Source organism: Oncorhynchus nerka, linkage group LG8, assembly GCF_034236695.1.
Source record: "Oncorhynchus nerka isolate Pitt River linkage group LG8, Oner_Uvic_2.0, whole genome shotgun sequence".
NCBI lineage: Eukaryota > Metazoa > Chordata > Actinopteri > Salmoniformes > Salmonidae > Oncorhynchus > Oncorhynchus nerka.
This window is the reverse complement of record NC_088403.1, coordinates 59956157-59976454: the sequence shown is the minus strand read 5'-3', so window position 1 is coordinate 59976454 and position 20298 is coordinate 59956157. Positions and strand designations below refer to the sequence as shown.

At 40.9% G+C, this 20298-nt stretch overlaps 1 protein-coding gene across 2 annotated transcripts in view; it reads right to left on the bottom strand.

Moving 5' to 3' along the window:
• LOC115125320 (suppressor of hairless protein homolog) overlaps positions 1-18512 on the bottom strand; it is a 131564-nt gene extending 113052 nt beyond the window's left edge. Inside the window, exons 1-2 of one of the 2 annotated variants that reach the window (XM_065021956.1) lie at positions 18368-18511; positions 14172-14390 (exon numbers count right to left, since the gene is read on the bottom strand). Coding sequence is in view for 1 of the 2 variants with exons in the window: in XM_065021955.1 (XP_064878027.1) it covers positions 18368-18387 (20 nt within the window). In the remaining variant the exon portion in view is untranslated. Of the gene's footprint in view, positions 1-14171; positions 14391-18367 lie in introns of both variants that reach the window. The other variant, XM_065021955.1, reaches the window with a different exon arrangement.
• Positions 18513-20298: the final 1786 nt, after the last annotated feature.

Below are 20298 nucleotides of genomic sequence, written 5' to 3'. Positions count from 1 at the left end.
TTCCCCTAACATTCCCCTAGCATTTCAGACTAACATTCCCCTAACAGTTCAGACTAACATTCCCCTAACATTTTCAGACTAACATTCCCCTAACATTCCCTTAGCATTTCAGACTAACATTCCCCTAACACTTTCAGACTAACATTTCCCTAACATTTTCAGACTAACATTCCCCTAACATTTTCAGACTAACATTCCCCTAACACTTTCAGACTAACATTCCCCCAACATTTTCAGACTAACATTCCCCTAACATTTTCAGACTAACATTCCCCCAACATTTTCAGACTAACATTCCCCTAACATTTTCAGACTAACATTCCCATAACATTCCCCTAGCATTTCAGACTAACATTCCCATAACATTCCCCTAGCATTTCAGACTAACATTCCCCTAACAGTTCAGACTAACATTCCCCCAGCATTTCAGACTAACATTCCCCCAACATTGCAGACTAACATTCCCCTAACATTTTCAGACTAACATTCCCCTAACACTTTCAGACTAACATTCCCCCAACATTTTCAGACTAACATTCCCCTAACATTTTCAGACTAACATTCCCCCAACATTTTCAGACTAACATTCCCCTAACATTTTCAGACTAACATTCCCATAACATTCCCCTAGCATTTCAGACTAACATTCCCCCAACATTTCAGACTAACATTCCCCTAACATTTTCAGACTAACATTCCCCTAACATTTTCAGACTAACATTCCCCTAACATTTTCAGACTAACATTCCCCACTATGTTTTCCAGGTGGTGACAGTCCACGATTTGGACGCACCCATTTATTTTTGTGTCATCACTCAAGAGAAAAATAAAACGTGTAGGCCTATCATCTCATAAAGTCATTCACAACTTTGTTTTTAAGTATAAAAGACTACGGAGATGTTTTAATATTTTAATGTGAAACCTAATCCAGTGATAATAGTGTTATTTTCTACCCAAAATAAATGACTGTTGTTATATTTCACTGTTCCAAAAATGTCTGATTTTTGACAGTAGAGAAAAATATATATATATATTTATATAATATATATATATATATAATATATATTATATATATATATTTATATAATAATTATATATATATATTTATATAATATATATATATATATATTTATATATATATATATATATATATATATAAATATATATATATTTATATAATATATATATATTATATAATATATATATATAAATATATATAATTAGATATATATAATTATATATATATATAATAATATATAGAGAGACAGCGAGAGAGAGAGAGACAGCGAGAGAGAGCGAGAGAGAGAGCAAGACAGCGAGAGACAGCGAGAGAGCGACAGAGAAAGAGAGAGAGAGCGACAGAGAAAAGAGAGAGAGAGAGCGACAGAGAGAGAGAGCGAGAGAGAGAGCGACAGAGAGAGAGCGAGAGAGAGAGCGACAGAGAGAGAGAGCGACAGAGAGAGAGAGCGACAGAGAGAGAGCGACAGAGAGAGAGAGCGACAGAGAGAGAGAGCGACAGAGAGAGAGAGCGACAGAGAGAGAGAGCGAGAGAGAGAGAGACAGCGAGAGAGAGAGAGACAGCGAGAGAGAGAGAGACAGCGAGAGAGAGAGAGACAGCGAGAGAGAGAGAGACAGCGAGAGAGAGAGAGAGACAGAGAGAGAGACAGCGAGAGAGAGAGAGACAGCGAGAGACAGATAGAGACAGACAGAGAGAGACAGACAGACAGAGACAGACAGACAGAGCGAGAGAGGGAGAGAGCGGCATTAGACCCAACCAAATCATGAGAAAACAAAAAGATAATTACTTGACACATTGGAAAGAATTAACAAAAAAAACAGAGCAAACTAGAATGCTATTTGGCCCTACACAGAGAGTACACAGCGGCAGAATACCTGACCACTGTGACTGACCCAAAATTAAGGAAAGCTTTGACTATGTACAGACTCAGTGAGCATAGCCTTGCTATTGAGAAAGGCCGCCGTAGGCAGACATGGCTCTCAAGAGAAGACAGGCTATGTGCTCACTGCCCACAAAATGAGGTGGAAACTGAGATGCACTTCCTAACCTCCTGCCCAATGTATGACCATATTAGAGAAATTTTTCCCTCAGATTACACAGATCCACAAAGAATTCGAAAACAAATCCAATTTTGAAAAACTCCCATATCTACTGGGTGAAATTCCAGTGTGCCATCACAGCAGCAAGATTTGTGACCTGTTGCCACGAGAAAAGGGCAACCAGTGAAGAACACACACCATTGTAAATACAACCCATATTTATGCTTATTTATTTTATCTTGTGTCCTTTAACCATTTGTACATTGTTAAAACACTGTATATATATATATATATATATATAATATGACATTTGTAATGTATTTATTGTTTTGAAACTTCTGTATGTGTAATGTTTACTGTTCATTTTTATTGTTTATTTCACTTTATATATTCACTTTATATATTATCTACCTCACTTGCTTTGGCAATGTTAACACGTTTCCCATGCCAATAAAGCCCTTGAATTGAATTGAGAGAGACACAGAGAGAGAGAGACAGAGACACAGAGAGAGACAGAGAGAGAGAGAGAAGTCATACATGAGAAACCTCAGCGCCCTTTAGCCCACATGTTCTGTGATCCTCAGCAGACTGTGAAGTCTGTGTGTTTGTTGCGCTCCGAGTTTGTCACCTCCAGCCCACTGTCTGGTTTCTGTGTTGTTGTCATGTTAGGAGTAAAAAAATAAAAAAAAAGGTTTCAGCTACCCTGTTCCCCTTTTTCAAGTCTCTGTCTGGACTGATGTGGTGTGATGTTTTAAAGAGAAAAACACAACTCTGTCCCTGACCAGCAAAGGAAGAGACAGTCTGTCACCTACTTTCTTTTTCATATATCCCTGCTTCTCCTCCCTCTAATTCTTTCTGTCTCGCTCTCCCTCAGTCCCTCCTTTAGCAGAGGGAGGCAGACTCTCCTTCTCCCTGGATGCAATCGTCACTTGTAAGGGCACAGTGGCAGTGGAGCCCCTGGGGCCACACAAAAGAATTGCCTGTGTGTGTGTGTGTGTGTGTGTGTGTGTGTGTGTGCCTGCCTGTGTGTCTGGCCCTTGCAAGTCTACATGGTGCCACAGGCTAATATTAGCCTCTACCAGGGGACATAGGGAGCAGGAAGAGGGTGAATGCCAGGGCTGGAGAAAGACAAAATGGTTAACTAGGCTAACGAGGTGGAGAAAGACAAAATGGTTAACTAGGCTAACGAGGTGGAGAAAGACAAAATGGTTAACTAGGCTAACGAGGTGGTGAAAGACAAAATGGTTAACTAGGCTAACGAGGTGGTGAAAGACAAAATGGTTAACTAGGCTAACGAGGTGGAGAAAGACAAAATGGTTAACTAGGCTAACGAGGTGGTGAAAGACAAAATGGTTAACTAGGCTAACGAGGTGGAGAAAGACAAAATGGTTAACTAGGCTAACGAGGTGGAGAAAGACAAAATGGTTAACTAGGCTAACGAGGTGGTGAAAGACAAAATGGTTAACTAGGCTAACGAGGTGGAGAAAGACAAAATGGTTAACTAGGCTAACGAGGTGGAGAAAGACAAAATGGTTAACTAGGCTAACGAGGTGGTGAAAGACAAAATGGTTAACTAGGCGGCTGACTGGTTGTAGTAGGTTCTCAATATTTTCCTAGCTCTTAGCCATGGTTGTGTTGCAGGCATAGAAATGGAATGTAGAGCTAATTTTGTGGTGGTGGTGGTGGCGGCAGCATCCTAGCATGGGTTGGATAATGACGACATCATAGCTGGTGTAGGCTATACTAACGGGTCTCTGAAATGGTTCATCGGTCTCCGCGAGGAGGTTCCTTGCCAATTGCCACTCCTTGCTCCTCAGATTGGAGAGCGTGGCAGTTGGGGATGCTGACGGTGCTGGGGGTTTCCCTCATGTGAACTCTACGGCCTAGTAAAGGAAACAGACTTCCAAAAGGCTAATGTTGCCTACAGTCCAGATTCAAAAACACCCGTCTGAAAAGAGACAAAACTTCGACTGACTAAAGAGTCTGGTGGTTTAGCCAACAATCGACCACAATCTAAAAATCCATTGAGGTCCAAAAACAACACATTCAACAAGCCATTTTTGCAAGGCCAAAAACATTAGAGAACAAAGGATGTCATTCTAAACAGATGCTCTCCTGCTATGTTCTCTTGGTAACGTCAAGCATATTATTAATGTCTAATAAACAGCGCTTGGCAGAACTCTTTCCCCCCTATTAAAAGAGTACGTGTCCAAAAGCAATTCCCCTTTTCTCACCCGAGGAGCCGCCCCCACTCTTTTCACAAGAAAAAAAAAACTGCTACAGGAATTAAAATTGAATTTTTTTTGAAAAAGTCAATACCATTCAAGCTGTATCCAACCGTTTTTTATCCACTGTGTGTGCTGTAAAAGATTGCAAAACATGACATGATTCTGGGATGGTAGGAGAGGACGTTGAATGAAATCAAATGAGCAGACAGACAGACATGGGGATTCACTTCGTGTTTTCTGAATGAAACATCCTGAAACGTAACGGTGGGGCAGAAAACGCTGACGCCGGTAGAAAGACGGCTGGTTCACTTGGCGATGCTGAAACTCGCTTGGCTTGAGGAGAGAGGGGGCACCACAAAACAGTACTTTCTGTGCTCTCTTTCCCCCTCTCTCTCTCTCTCTCTAGCCTGGGAGAGAGATGATTAGCAAGGCCAACAACAACAGGGAACTTGGGCTTCGTTCAACCATGACGCGAGGGTGTTTTTCAAAACCACACCGGCTTATTTGCGTCGAGAATTCTTCTGATCTTGTCCTTCTTGAAACAATAACGCGTTTTGAGCCCCAGAGATAAAGTTGGAGCTCACGCAGAGCTCACGCAAGCAAATACTGCATTCTCACTTGGGTAAAGAGAAGGGGGCGCTTCCCTCCTACAAAGAATTCAATTCTTGTCTGGTGACGGTAAGGGAATAACTTAAAACTCTGGCCCTCAGGCTTTTGGGAATAAGGAAATGCACCCCCAACCCCAACAAGAAAAGGTTAATCAAATACACAAGGTCATTTCCATGTAAAAGGAAACATTAGCATTCAACATGGGAAGCGTATCAAATTTGGTGTCAAATGAAAGCAAAAAGAGTCTATATTTTTTGGGCATGAAGGCAAGTTTTGCAACCATTTTCCATCCTATAAAATTTGGAATAAGCAAAGGCTTTGAATTGTGGTCACACAGATGGAAAATGGGTCATCTGCAGAAATGATTAGCCTTCTGTAAGAATTATTGCATAGAGTCTGTTTCTGTTACCAGAAACCCACATATCTTTGAGATATGACCTAATTCCTCTCCCCTGTGAGGAGGGAGGATTATGAAAGTTCACAGAAGTTAATGTTTCTCCTGATAACAATTTTGATTATGAATCATTAAGTGATTAAAACATGACACTCTTACCAAATCGGTAAGAGAGTGACCAACAAAATGTTTTTAAATCAGTAACAAGAGTGACTACAATTGAATTGGCCACAACAGGAAATCACAGCAGTCACAAACCACAGTTGCAGTAGAGCACAGAACATGCATACATTTAATGTATGGGTGGTCCCGGGAATCAAACCCACTGCCCTAGCGCTGTAAGTACCAAGCTCTACCAACTGAGCTACAGAGGACCACAATAATAAAAAATAATTTTAAAAAAATAGAACCACAATAATGCCGGATAATTAACATTAACGCCTAAAGGCTAGATTCTGTCGACATACTCATGGTTCACTCAGATCAAATGGACGCGAGAGTGAGGGACAGAGATTTGTTGCGCACCGCACATCACCCACCTTAACTGAGCGGAGGTGGTTCTCATTTTTGAAACTATTTAACTTAAATTGCTTAAAACCTGGACTTTTTAATCTCATTTTATGAAGCACATCATACCGGCTTTCAAAGTAGACTACCCTAATCAAAATATGACCATAGACATTTTGAGAGAGTTATTTAATATAACCCTTAATATGCCATTGAAACCAGCATCTCTCATCTATTTGTTTTCAAATCAACGATATTTTAATTGTCCAGCAGCCAGAGGCATAATCCTAGTCATATTAGTAACCCGTGCTAGTTGATGATAATCCTAGTCATATTAGTAACCCGTGCTAGTTGATGATAATCCTAGTCATATTAGTAACCCTGCTAGTTGATGATAATCCTAGTCATATTAGTAACCCTGCTAGTTGATGATAATCCTAGTCATATTAGTAACCCTGCTAGTTGATGATAATCCTAGTCATATTAGTAACCCTGCTAGTTGATGATAATCCTAGTCATATTAGTAACCCTGCTAGTTGATGATAATCCTAGTCATATTAGTAACCCGTGCTAGTTGATGATAATCCTAGTCATATTAGTAACCCTGCTAGTTGATGATAATCCTAGTCATATTAGTAACCCGTGCTAGTTGATGATAATCCTAGTCATATTAGTAACCCGTGCTAGTTGATGATAATCCTAGTCATATTAGTAACCCGTGCTAGTTGATGATAATCCTAGTCATAAAGGTAACCCGTGCTAGTTGATGCATCTTTAGATCTCCCCTCTTAATTTCAAACAAATATTTAAAAACTGACGCATAGCCTACAGACATCTGTGCATTATAATAGGAATAAATAAATATTATAAACATTTGAAATCTTAAAACGGTTGTTGCATCAGTCTCATAGCTACTTTTTTATGCATGTGCCGAGGTCGTATGTCGTAGGTGGTATTTTGGTTCTGTCATCCCAGAAGTGTCCCAGAGTCTGTTTTGAACGATAAATATATTTATCTTAATTCGAGCCCTGGAGGGAATTATTTTATACAAACAAAAGTATTTGGTTGTGATTGTAATGTTGCAATATTTTATAGGCTACTAAATGTGGCCACCCATCCTCCAGGAGAGTGTTAAAGGGGCAGTGTTGTATTTTGAGACAGGCTTGAATATGCAGATAAACCAATAGACAGTGTGTGGCGCCTACATTTCTGTCTGATTCTCTATGGTAAAAAAAAGATAGTAATGCATTATATTTTGTAAAGATGCATCCTTATTTGGTGACTTGAGCTTTCGAACAAGTAAAAAATATTTGTCCTACTTTGGGCTGGGCGATATGGCCATAATATTATATCACAGTGTATATATTTATATATTTTAATTTGACAGTATTTAATGTTGTGGAATAATAAAAGTTCTACATTTGCTTTATGAGTAGTGAGTGATCCCAGGGTGCTTTATGAGTAGTGAGTGATCTCAGGGTGCTTTATGAGTAGCGAGTGATCCCAGGGTGCTTTATGCTCTGGATAAGAGCGTCTGCTAAATGACTTAAATGTAAATGTAAATGTTATGAGTAGCGAGTGATCCCAGGGTGCTTTATGAGTAGTGAGTGATCTCAGGGTGCTTTATGAGTAGTGAGTGATCTCAGGGTGCTTTATGAGTAGTGAGTGATCCCAGGGTGCTTTATGAGTAGTGAGTGATCCCAGGGTGCTTTATGAGTAGTGAGTGATCCCAGGGTGCTTTATGAGTAGTGAGTGATCCCAGGGTGCTTTATGAGTAGTGAGTGATCCCAGGGTGCTTTATGAGTAGTGAGTGATCCCAGGGTGCTTTATGAGTAGTGAGTGATCCCAGGGTGCTTCATGAGTAGTGAGTGATCCCAGGGTGCTTTATGAGTAGTGAGTGATCTCAGGGTGCTTCATGAGTAGCGAGTGATCCCAGGGTGCTTCATGAGGAGTGAGTAGTGATCTCAGGGTGCTTCATGAGTAGTGAGTGATCCCAGGGTGCTTCATGAGTAGTGAGTGATCCCAGGGTGCTTCATGAGTAGTGAGTGATCCCAGGGTGCTTCATGAGTTGTGAGTGATCCCAGGGTGCTTCATGAGTAGTGAGTGATCTTAGGGTTGCAACACATACATTCTTAGTGATTGCAATGAGTCTTTCTCCATATTGATTGAAGTTGAATTGAACAGTATAAAACAATCAAAACAAATTTCAGCACTTTTATAATTTCCTGCACTCAATTGCAGCGGTGGAAAAAGTACCCAATTGTCATACTTGAGTAAAAGTAAAAATACGTTAATAGAAAATGACTCACGTAAAAGTGAGTCACCCAGTAAAATACTACTTGAGTAAAAGTCTAAAAGTATTTGGTTTTAAACATGCTTAAGTATCAAAAGTAAATGTTATTGATCAAACGTACTTAAGTAAAAGTATAAATAATTTCAAAATTCTTATATTAAGCAAACCAGATGGCACCAATTTCTTGTTTGCTTTACGGATAGCCAGGGGCACACTGCAAATCTCAGGCATAACAGAAATGCTTTGTTTGTAAGTTTAGTGAGTCCACCAGATCAGAGGCAGTAGATGACCAGGTATGTTCTCTGTTTAGTGAGTCCACCAGATCAGAGGCAGTAGGGATGACCAGGTATGTTCTCTGTTTAGTGAGTCCACCAGATCAGAGGCAGTAGGGATGACCAGGTATGTTCTCTGTTTAGTGATTCCACCAGATCAGAGGCAGTAGGGATGACCAGGTATGTTCTCTGTTTAGTGAGTCCACCAGATCAGAGGCAGTAGGGATGACCAGGTATGTTCTCTGTTTAGTGAGTCCACCAGATCAGAGGCAGTAGGGATGACCAGGTATGTTCTCTGTTTAGTGAGTCCACCAGATCAGAGGCAGTAGATGACCAGGGATGTTCTCTTCGTAACTGTGTGAATTGGACCATTTTCCTGTCCTGCTAATAAGCATTCAAAATGTAACTAGTACTTTTAGGTGCCAGGGAAAATGGAGTAAAAAGTACAGTATTTTCTTTAGGAATGTAGTGAAGTAAAAGTTGTCAAAAATAGTAAAGTACACATACACCCCCAAAAAACAACTTAAGTAGTACTTTAAAGTATTTTTTTTACACAACTGCTCAATTGAGAATTTCCACGCTGCCACGTAGGGTTGCACGTTATGGGCAAATAATCGAAGACTTAATTTTTTACCAAATGTTGCAATTGCTATTTGACTTGCAAAATAGAGCAAAACTGTTAGAATGACTATTCTAATTCTACAGTTAGAATGTAATAGTGGGCACTTCGAATAGAGTGTTGTTTGATATGACAACAAATTAAAATGCCAGAGGAGTGATTGTGACAAAATAGGAACTAAAGTGTTGATAAGTGTTTCCTAGGGCTTTGGCTACATTGCATGTTTTTTCTTAGCTACTTTATGTAGCTAACATATTCTTGCTTTGCATATAAACTCTTTGATTTAGAAGATACTGTTGCACAAACAACATTCTGAGTTAGGTCTACACCATCACTGGTATTATCAGGCTGTATTACCTAACTACGTTTGCTCTTACTCAGTACATTTATTAGCTAGCTAGCTATTAGCGGCTAACAAATAGCATCTCAAGATTTAGGGCAACATGCTAAGCCACGACAAACTAGCTGTTTGCTGATGTAAGAAACAAACTAATAGTGTCATTATAGAACGCTAGTGGATTTATATTATGAAGTAAAGTGAAAAACAGAATTGTTGCATGTGCTGCATTAACCATGCAGAAGGAACGCAAATGTCTCACGGTTGAGGAACATCAAATGTGCTCCTTGAGTGACAGGGGCGTGGCTAGGTCTGTGTGGAAAGTGGGACCGAGAGAAAGGGGCGTGGCTAGGTCTGTGTGGAAAGTGGGACCGAGAGAAAGAGCCCGGAGAGAGATGACTCAAGTAGCGAAGTCAACTATAAAAATTGATATTACATATGGCATGTTTACATTTAACAAACCAAACATTAAATTACCTGTATAGAAGGTAAAGTAAAAACTCAAACGGTCTCTGAATCAAAACCGATATATCATAAAATACAGTATACAGCCCAGCCCTACTTGTCTGGGAGACAAGTGCCTTAAAAAAAGTTACCGTCGAGCCCTGGCCAGTGTGTAGCATAATAACCAAACATGCAAAGGAGGATATGAAATGTTTATATCTTTGTGCATCTATTCCAGATACATCACCGTGAAGGAAATTTTTTTTTTTTTACTATTCTTTTTTTCCTTTAATTTTGACAGACAAGTCAATGCTGAGACCCAAAGTCTCTTTTCCAGATTAGCCCTGTATAGCACCAGAATACACATCAAAATACAATAAACACATTAAAACAACACATTAGTAATTTAGCATTTCTGTATAGTACAGTTCAAGGACCCATTCTCGGGGCGGCAGGGTAGCCTAGTGGTTAGAGCGTTGGACTAGTAACCGGAAGGTTGCAAGTTCAAATCCCTGAGCTGACAAGGTACAAATCTGTCGTTCTGCCCCTGAACAGGCAGTTAACCCACTGTTCCTAGGCAGTCATTGAAAATAAGAATTTGTTCTTAACGGACTTGCCTAGTTAAATAAAGGTAAAATAAATTTTTAAAAATCTGTTACAGTCATTCTGTTTTTGAGGGTGTTGATCGTCCATCTTACTGTCATTCAATAACCAAAATAGATGTTTTCAAACTCAAGTGTCATATCATAGCTGACAACCATTTCTTTCTGCAGACAATCTTAATTCAGAGCTGATATTTAACAGATTTTTAGAAAACATGGTCTCACAAAAATGAAAAAAGATTTTACTGTCAATTCTGTTACCAAACTTTGCATCTGAAGTGTTTTGGAAACTATTTCTTGTTAAAAGCAGATTTCAGCATATAGTTTTTTAAAACGTTGTAATCAATGGTTGTTGCTTGGCAACACATTAAAGTGAAAGAGTAAGTGTCAGCGTCACTGCAACCCTGGGATTGTACATAAGAAGTGGTTTACTTTATTTGTCATGTAAAAAAAAAATGGTTAACTAATGTATGAGATGTACGTGGATTGGGCTTATTCTCATTGGCAGACATCCTTGCCTCTTCCACACTCACACTAGCGTGTGGCGGAGGACCAAGTATGGGGAGCGCCAAGCTGGGCAAATGCCAAGCCAAATGACTCAAAAATGGGCCTTTTCATCCCTTGTGTTTCCTCAGAAAGAGATTGAAAGGAGAGCAAGAAAGAAAGAAAGAAAGAGAGAGAGAGCGAAATACAAAAAGAAAGAAAAGAAGAACGGAGAGAAAACAAGACTGAGCGTGATAGGGAAGCATGTCATAACTAGGGCTGTTGCAGTGACCGTATTACTGCCACACCAGCAGTCATGACCTCAGTCAAATTCTACGTGACCTTTGAGTCACGGTGATCTCCTCTTATGCACTCTGGACATGCGTTAGTAGTACTCAACTCACTAACAACCATCAGGTCCTAATGGGCTGGTACTCAGGGCTCTATGGTCCCTCTAAGCACGCAGAGAGAGCGGCTGACAGTTTAATGAAATATGTTTTGTTGTGAAAACATGTTACTATTGATGAGTCTTCAGATCTACCAAAGATAAATAATGGATTTTGTCCGATGGTGTATATATATTTGGGGCGGTAGCCTAGTGGTTAGAGCGTTGGACTAGTAACCAAAATGCTGCAAGATCGAATCTCCGAGGTGACAAGGTACATATCTGTCGTTCTGCCCCTGAACAAGGCAGTTAACCCACTGTTCCTAGGCCGTCATTGATAATATGAATTTGTTCTTAACTGACTTGCCGCTCAGATCCCTTTCGCGGGATCATTTGTCAACATCCGGTGAATTGCAGAGCGCCAAATTGAAATTAAATTACTAAAAATATGAAATCACAAGTGCAATACACCAAAACACAGCTCAACTTGTTGTTAATCCACCCGCAATGTAAGATTTCAAAAAGGCTTTACAGTGAAAGCAAACCATGCAATATGTGAGGACAGCTCTTTGCAGACAAAACATTACAAACAGCTAGCAGCAAAGTAGATTGCTTTTTTGACTTTCGTGACCAATCTAATTCATCGCTTACCTTTGATGATCTTCTTATGTCTGCACTCACGAGACTCTCAGTTACACAATAAATGTTTGTTTTGTTCGATAAAGATAGTCTTTATATCCAAAAACCTCCATTTGGTTGGCGCATTTTGTTCAGTAATCCACAGGCTCGTGCGGTCACGACGGGCAGAAAAAAATTCCAAATAGCATCCGTAAAGTTCGTAGAAACATGTCATATGTTTTTTTAAATCAATCCTCAGGTTGTTTTTACAATAAATAATCGATAATATCTCAACCGGACGGTAGCCTTTTCAATAGGAGAAAGAAAAGGTCTTACTCCCGACGAGCAAGCATGCGCAAATCTGAGGACATCTGGCTATCCACTGACGCGATGTGATAATTCTCGCTAATTTTTCAGAATAAAAGCCTGAAACTATGTCTAAAGACTGGCTTCCACAAGGTGTGAACATCGGGAAAGGAATCTGGTTTATATCCCTTTAAATGGAGGATAGGCTTACAATGGAAACGAGTAGTTTCAGAAAAACAGCACTTCCTGGATGGATTTTCCTCATGTTTTCACCTGCCATATTAATTCTGTTATACTCACAGACATTATTTTGACCGTTGTGGAAACTTTAGTGTTTTCAATCCTAATCTGCCAATTATATGCATATTCTAGCTTCTGGGCCTGAGAAACAGGCAGTTTACTTCGGGCACGTTTTTCATACAAACATCAAAATACTGCCCCCTAGCCTAAAGAGGTTCTTAACTGACTTGCCTAGCTAAATAAAAGTTAAATAAATCAAATTAAAATAAAAAATTTAAATATATATATATAACAATAACCGGCTGACAATATTTCATGACCGCCACAGCCCTAGTCATAACTCAATCAAGTTGAGTCCAACCTAGCTGGTTCATGTTGGCCAATAAGCATCAGGGGATATGAAATGAAACCATAGCACCTTTCCAAATCATCCTGGCAACATTGTTGGGTAAAAACTACAAGTCAGGCAAACTGCATGTTATTCATTGCCTTCCTTCGTTCAATGAATCTGCCTCCGACTTTGGAGAGCATTTACTGAATGTACATCTCTTCAGTAAAACCATGTGTATAGCGCTCAGGTCACAACGTGTCAAACAGATTGGCTCTTTACCAGCATGCATCTCCTCCCTCAACCGATCCTTCAATGCCTCGGCTCAGGTAGAGGAGGGAGTGAGGCGGGGAGTGCGAGAGTGTCAGGAGGGATGAATCGGTGGACCCTTTTAACTCCACCACAGCCCTCTGACACCAAAAAGGTCACTGCTTCCACATCTGCTCCTCTCCTTTCATAATGTGTGAACTGAAAGAGGAGAGGACCCTGGAGACCGCTTCACTCACACACACGCGCAAACCCTGTTTCAGGGAACTCGCACACCAAATACACATAGACACACACACACACTCAGTGACTCACACGTACGCTTAACACAACACTCCCCAAAGCCACAAACACACAAAAATGTGCGCACACACCACCTCTGTCCCTCAGGCAGGTTTAATGGTTGAAAAGAGGCCTGGCGTTGACTCGACAAAGTCTCCCGACGTACGCATTTTGGCAGAGGGGTAAAAAGTGTGAGGACATGAGGGAGAAAAAAATAATGCGAAAGTTGAATCAAATTTCGTTCCCTGAGGCCAAGCAGAGGCATCATTGTGTTGAAATAAGTGATTCATGCTTTTATCATCCCAGGCGATGCCCAGATTGTGTTCTTTCAGCCAGAGCTGCTAGGCTCACTGGTATCCTCACGGAGGTCGGAAGAAAGATTGCTGTGTAATCTGATCTTATTCCAGCTTTTCTAACATTCAGAGAGCTGTGTTGAGGAGATAGGCTGCAGGTAAGCTAGTCTTGCGATCTGTGACAGCTCAAATATGAATTCCTGTGGATAATTTGGAAGAGGTTTTAATCTCATTTTAGACAAAAACAAACATTTCCTATGGTCCTTTCCCTTGTTGTTTTTCTGCCCTGAAGAGACATCCTGCCGGAGTTCTTCACTGCTTCTCTTATCAAAAGGACAGATCATGTACAATGCCACATGATACTATTTAGGATAAACTGAGCTGAAAGAGTTCAGATATAAAGTACCAGTCAAAGTTTGGACACACTCATTCAAGGGGTTCTTTGTTTTAAAAATGTTCTACATTGTAGAATAAGAGCAAAGAAATCTAAACTATGAAATAACACATTTGGAGGTAACCAAAAAAAGTATTTTAAAAATCTTCAAAGTAGCCACCCTTTGCCTTGAGAGCTTTGCACACTCTTGGCATGCTCTCAACCAGCTTCACCTGGAATATTTTCCAAGAGTCTTGAAGGATTTCCCACATATGCTGAGGACTTGTTGGCTGCTTTTCCTTCACTCTGCGGTCCAACTCATCCCAAACCATCTCAATTGGGTTGAGGTCAGGTGGTTGTGGAGGCCAGGTCATCTGATGCAGCACTCCATCACTCTCCTTCTTGGTTAAATAGCCCTTACACAACCTGGAGGTGTGTTTTGGATCATTGTCCTGTTGAAAAACAAATGATAGTAGGACTAAGTGTAAACCAGATAGGATGGTGTATTGCTGCAGGAGGCTGTGGTGCCATGCTGGTTAAGTGTCCCTTGAATTCTAAATAAATCACAGACAGTGTCACCAGCAAAACACCCCCACATGCTTCACGATGGGAACCACACATGGGGAGATCATCAGTTCACCTAGTCTACGTCTCAAAAAGACAGGGCGGTTGGAAACAAAAATCGCAAATTTGAACTCAGATTTCCACCGGTCTAGTGTAGATTACTCGTGTTTCTTGGCCCAAGCAAGTCTCTTCTTAATATTTATGTACTTTAGTAGTGGTTTCTTTGCAGCAATTCGACCATGAAGGCCTGATTCACACAGTCTCCTCTGAACAGTTGATGTTGAGATGTCTGTTACTTGAACTCTGCGAAGAATTTATTTAGGCTGCAATTTATGAGGCTGGTAACTAATGAACTTATCCTCTGCAGCAGAGGTAACTCTGGGTCTTCCTTTCCTGTGGCGATCCTCATGAGAGCTAGTTTCATCATAGCACTTGATGGTTTTTGTGACTGCACTTGAAGAAACTTTCAAAGTTCTTGAAATTTCCCAGACTGACTAACCTTCAGGTCTTAAAGTAACATCGAGAGCATCCTGAATGGTTGGATCACTGCCTGGTACTGCAATTGCTCGGCATCTGACCGCAAGGCACTAGAGGGTAGTGCGTACGGACCAGTACATCACTGGGGCTAAGCTGCCTGCCATCCAGGACCTCTTCACCGGGCGGTGTCAGAGAAAGGCACTAAAAATTGTCAAAGACCTCATCCACCCCAGTCATACTGTTCTCTCTACTACCGCATGGCAAGTGGTACCGGAGTGCCAAGTCTTGGACAAAAAGGCTTCTCAGCAGTTTTTAACCCCAAGCCATAAGACTCCTGAACAGTTAATCAAATGGCTACCTGGACTATTTGCACTGTGTGCCCCCCCCAACCCCTCTTTTTACATTGCTGCTACTCTCTGTTTATCATATATGCATAGTCACTAACTATACATTCATGTACATACTACCTCAATTGTGCCGACCAACCAGTGCTCCCGCACATTGGCTAACCGGGCTATCTGCATTGTGTCCCACCACCCGCCAACCCCTCTTTTACGCTACTGCTACTCTCTGTTCATCATATATGCAGTCACTTTAACCATATCTACATGTACATACTACCTCAAATCAGCCCGACTAACCGGTGTCTGTATGTAGTCTCGCTACTTTTATAGCCCCGCTACTGTATATAGACTTTTTACTGTTGTTTTATTTCTTAACCTACCTATTGTTCACCTAATACCTTTTTTGCACTATTGTATAGAGCCAGTAAGAAAGCATTTCACTGTAAGGTACCTGTACCGTGTACCTGTGGCACACGTGACAAATACATTTTGATTTGATTTAATGATGGACTGTCGTTTCTCTTTGGTAATTTGAGCTGTTCTTGCCATAATATGGACTTGGTCTTTTACCAAATAGGGCTTTCTTCTGTATACCACACCTACCTTGTCACAACACAACTGATTGGCTGAAACGCATTAAAAATGAAAGAAATTCCCCAAATTAACTTTTAACAAGGCACACCTGTTAATTTAAATGCATTCCAGGTGACTACCTCACGAAGCTGGTTGAGAGAATGCCAAGAGTGTGCAAAGCTGTCATCAAGGAAAAGGGTGGCTACTTTGAAAAACCTCAAATATATTTTGATTTGTATAACACTTTTTTGTTACTTCATGATTCCATATGTGCTATTTCATAGTTTTGATGTCTTCACTATTACAATGTACAATTTTTTACTGGTACTGTACATTACAACCATCTTAACTTAAGCAAGACTATCAGTAAGCCCCTACAATGTGTTAATTTGTTACACCTTTTGCTCACAAACTCAGACATAGTTTTATATAGCCTATCGCTTACATTTTTTCCAATAAGAATGCATATTCTAGAATGCATATTCTTATTGGACCCAGTTCCGACTGCCCTCTCATCTCTGCACTAGTGCCCTGCCTCAACCACAACTCCCTGCCCTGCCAACCCTGAGAGGGGGCCTTGTCTGTCAGATCTGACCATGAGTGGGGCTGTAGGGGCACTGGGCTGTGTACAGGCCGCCCGGGGTGTGGGCTCTCTCTCTCATCCCTAGCCTCCTGCCTCATACCCAGCCACATGATAATAATGACCCCGTATGGCATTCTAACCCCTCCCCCCTCCCACTCACTCACTCCATCCCCCGCAGAAAAAAAAGCACACAGCTTTAGTAAATATCATCTGGACAGGTGGCCAGCCACCCAGACCCACCCCGCCTGCCCTCTCTCCAAACAGATATCAGCTCAGGTCTGCTGGAAAGCCCCAAATGAGCAAGCATGCACGCACTGCCCCACCCCCTCCCCTCCCCCAAAAGGCCCAGCTAATGTCTGTCACCCACTGAGCTGTCTGTGGGGATTACTGACTCCACAGTACAAAAAGGCCTGTGTTTGGCTAATGTGCAGGCAAACCATCGAAATTACTGTTTTGGGTATGGGACTGTTTTGAGCATGGGAAATATCCATAGACCAGATAGCTACTGTAGATGCTATTTTGATAGTACCTTATAATACATTATAGTAACATTAATAATAATTAATACTAGTTATTGCATCATAAGAGCATTGGAAACTTGGAAAATTAAGCTATAGAGCAGTAGACTTAAGGCAAGCTATGATGACAATACTATTTCCCAGTCAATTATAAAGTCTGGTGACATACAGGCTAAATAAAGGCCATTTCATGTATCTTTTTTTTTCTTCATAAAATAATTACCCACGTTTCATCTCCCAATTGCAAAATATAGCTATAATCAAAGAAATTAGACAAAGCCCATGAAACTGACTAACATTCAAAAAGATCAGCAAAAATACAGGGTATTTAGACAGATTAGATAGCTGCCTCTTTTAGGATTGCCTTTCAGATATGTAAGTAGCTTAAAACTAGTTAAATAATCACAGTAGCTCATTTATTATAGCGTTCGCTATTTCATAAAGCGGCGAACCAACGTTGGACAGGGGCGTCACATTTCAGGCATATTTTCTTTGAGCTTTTACATTTCAGTGGCTCTGCGCTGGCTATCTGACGTTTACGGACCTATATAGAAAGATACAACATTCCATATGTACAAAATAAAAAATAAAGATCCACAACGTGATGTTTTGGGACTTTCGGGTAGTTCCTAGAGAATTGGCGTTAGGTTATGCCCCTAGTTGCGCTCAAAAATAAAATAAGCATTTGTCTGCACCGCGCATGGAGAGGATATGGCACGGGAAAGCACGGGACTGTTGTATAAACACTTCATATTCGAGTACATTTACGCACCGCAAAACATCGCTTAATCACACGTCTGCAAGTGTATTTACCAACAGTCGATAGAGAAATATCCAGAAAGCTAGCTAGTTAGCCAGCTAACAGCACAGACTTATGAGTTGAACGCAATGTAGGACAGAAAACGATGCCTTGCTTGACAAAGCCACAACGTGTTTCAAGCACAGCGGAACAGTATATTCAATTGCAATATGGTAAGAAGGTGAATTCATTTATATCGTGGGATATATTGTTGAATAAATGTCCTCTAAAAATATTAGACAAACACAACCGTTTATTTTTCCCCAACCCAGACCGATTGTACTCGTGTCGTTGCCTGGTGCTGGAAAAAGACCTCAATGCTAGCTAGCTCAAACCCCACAACACCGCACCGTGGTGCAGCAACAGTCAGCACAGTGGAGTAGTCAAACGAAAACACACACACACAATACATTTAGACAAAGAAAATGCTTTCCCCGACTGAAAACAAATGGCCATAAATACCCAAATGTGGTCGGCAATCTATGCTCGAACATAAGCAACCAATTCTCTCTGAAAAACTTAAATTCACTTTAACTCCAGTACAACCACCAGCCCTGAATCTCAGACTTACCCTGTCACAACAGGCGCCATCTTCCACAAACTCTCACCAAAACTCCAACACTCGCGATATCTTTTCTCCCCAAGACCAACAATCCGCCGAGACAACAGAAGCAGACTGGCGATGCAGGGACGCTGGAGAGGGGGAAAGGAGTCCAGAAAGGAGGGGGAGGCGGCGGGTTGCTAGAGAGAGTGAGAGAAAAGGGCAGACACCACAACAATAGGCGTGGGAAACTTCAGACATCACGCGAGACCAGGAAAACTCTCACCATAGACAAGCATGGAGGGATCGTGGAACTATCGCGAGATGGACGTGGAGTGGAGTTGTTGCTTATTTTATAGCGCTGAAATAGTATTCCCACGTGTTTACGGGGTAATAAATTAAAGCACCGATTGGAACATAGTTTGGCATAGAATTTTGCACAATGTTGTGAGGAAGCCTGTATTTTCCCAGGCCCCAAGGACTTATTCAGTATGCAATAATAGTGTTTAATTTTTTAATGACTACCTCATCTTTGTACCCCAGACATACAATTATCTGTAATGTCCTTCAATCGAGCAGTGAATTTCAAACACAGATTCCACCACAAAGACCAATTCCTCGCAAAGAAAGACACCTATTGGTAGATGAGTAAAAAAAAAAGTAAAAGCAGACAATGAATATCCCCTTGAAGTTGAAGTTTGGATGGTGTATCAATACACCCAGTCACTACAAAGATACAGGCGTCCTTCCTAACTCAGTTGCCGGAGAGGAAGGAAATCGCTCAGGGATTTCACCATGAGGCATAAGATGACTATAAAACAGTCACAAAGAGCTGAGGATGGATCAACAACATTGCAGTGGTTAGCGCGTTGGGCCAGTAACCGAACGTTGCTGGATTGAATCCCTGAGCTCACTAAGTAAAACATCTGTTGTTCTACACCTGCACAAGGCAGTTAACCCACTGTTCCCTGGTAGGCTGGGGGGTTTGTTCTTAACTGACTAGTTAAATAAAGGTTGAATACAACATTGTAGTTACTCCACAATACTGACCTAATTGACAGAGTGAAACGAAGGAAGCCTGTACAGAATAAAATACTCAGAAACATGCATCCTGTTTGTAACAAGGCACTAAAGTACAACTTTTTTTTTAAATGTGGCAAAGAAATTTACTTTTTGTCCTGAATACAGTGTTATGTTTGGGGCATATCCAATACAGCACATCAGAGGTGGGACCAAATCATTGTTTTATAAGTCACAAGTAAGTCTCAAGTCTTAGCACTCAAGTCCCAAGTCAAGACAGGCAAGTCCGAGTCAAGTCCGAAGTCAAGAACGTCAAAGTCAAGTCTCAAGTTCTAAACTTTGAGTTTCGAGTCCTAAACAGGTCATAATGTGCTCTTCACCAAATATAATACCATTTCATATTTTTAACAAGAGTAATAGTTTTTTTTTTTTACCTTTATTTAACTAGGCAAGTCAGTTAAGAACAAATTTTTATTTTCAATGACAGCCTAGGAACAGTGGGTTAACTCTGCCTGTTCAGGGGCAGAACGAAAGATTTGTACCTTGTCAGCTCGGGGGTTTGAACTTGCAACCTTCCGGTTACTAGTCCACCACTCTAACCACTAGGCTACCCTGCCGCCCCATAGTTACGCAAATCATGAATGCTTTTAAAAATATCTCTATATTTATTACTTTCTAAATAAACATTATATTTCCATGGAAATATATGGGTAGCCATGAGAAAGACACCCCCCCCCCAATAGTGATTGACTATCGAGGATCGCTATGGGGCGCAATCGGGCGATGTAGGCTTATACACAATCGCCCAACCTTAACACACACACACACACTCTCTGTGTGGTTACAGTAGGCTAACGTATGTCAATGGTTTTAGGAACAGCAGTAACATCAGGCAGGATTTAGGCTACCAACTGCCTAGCCAGTTGTAGCTCAATCTTGGG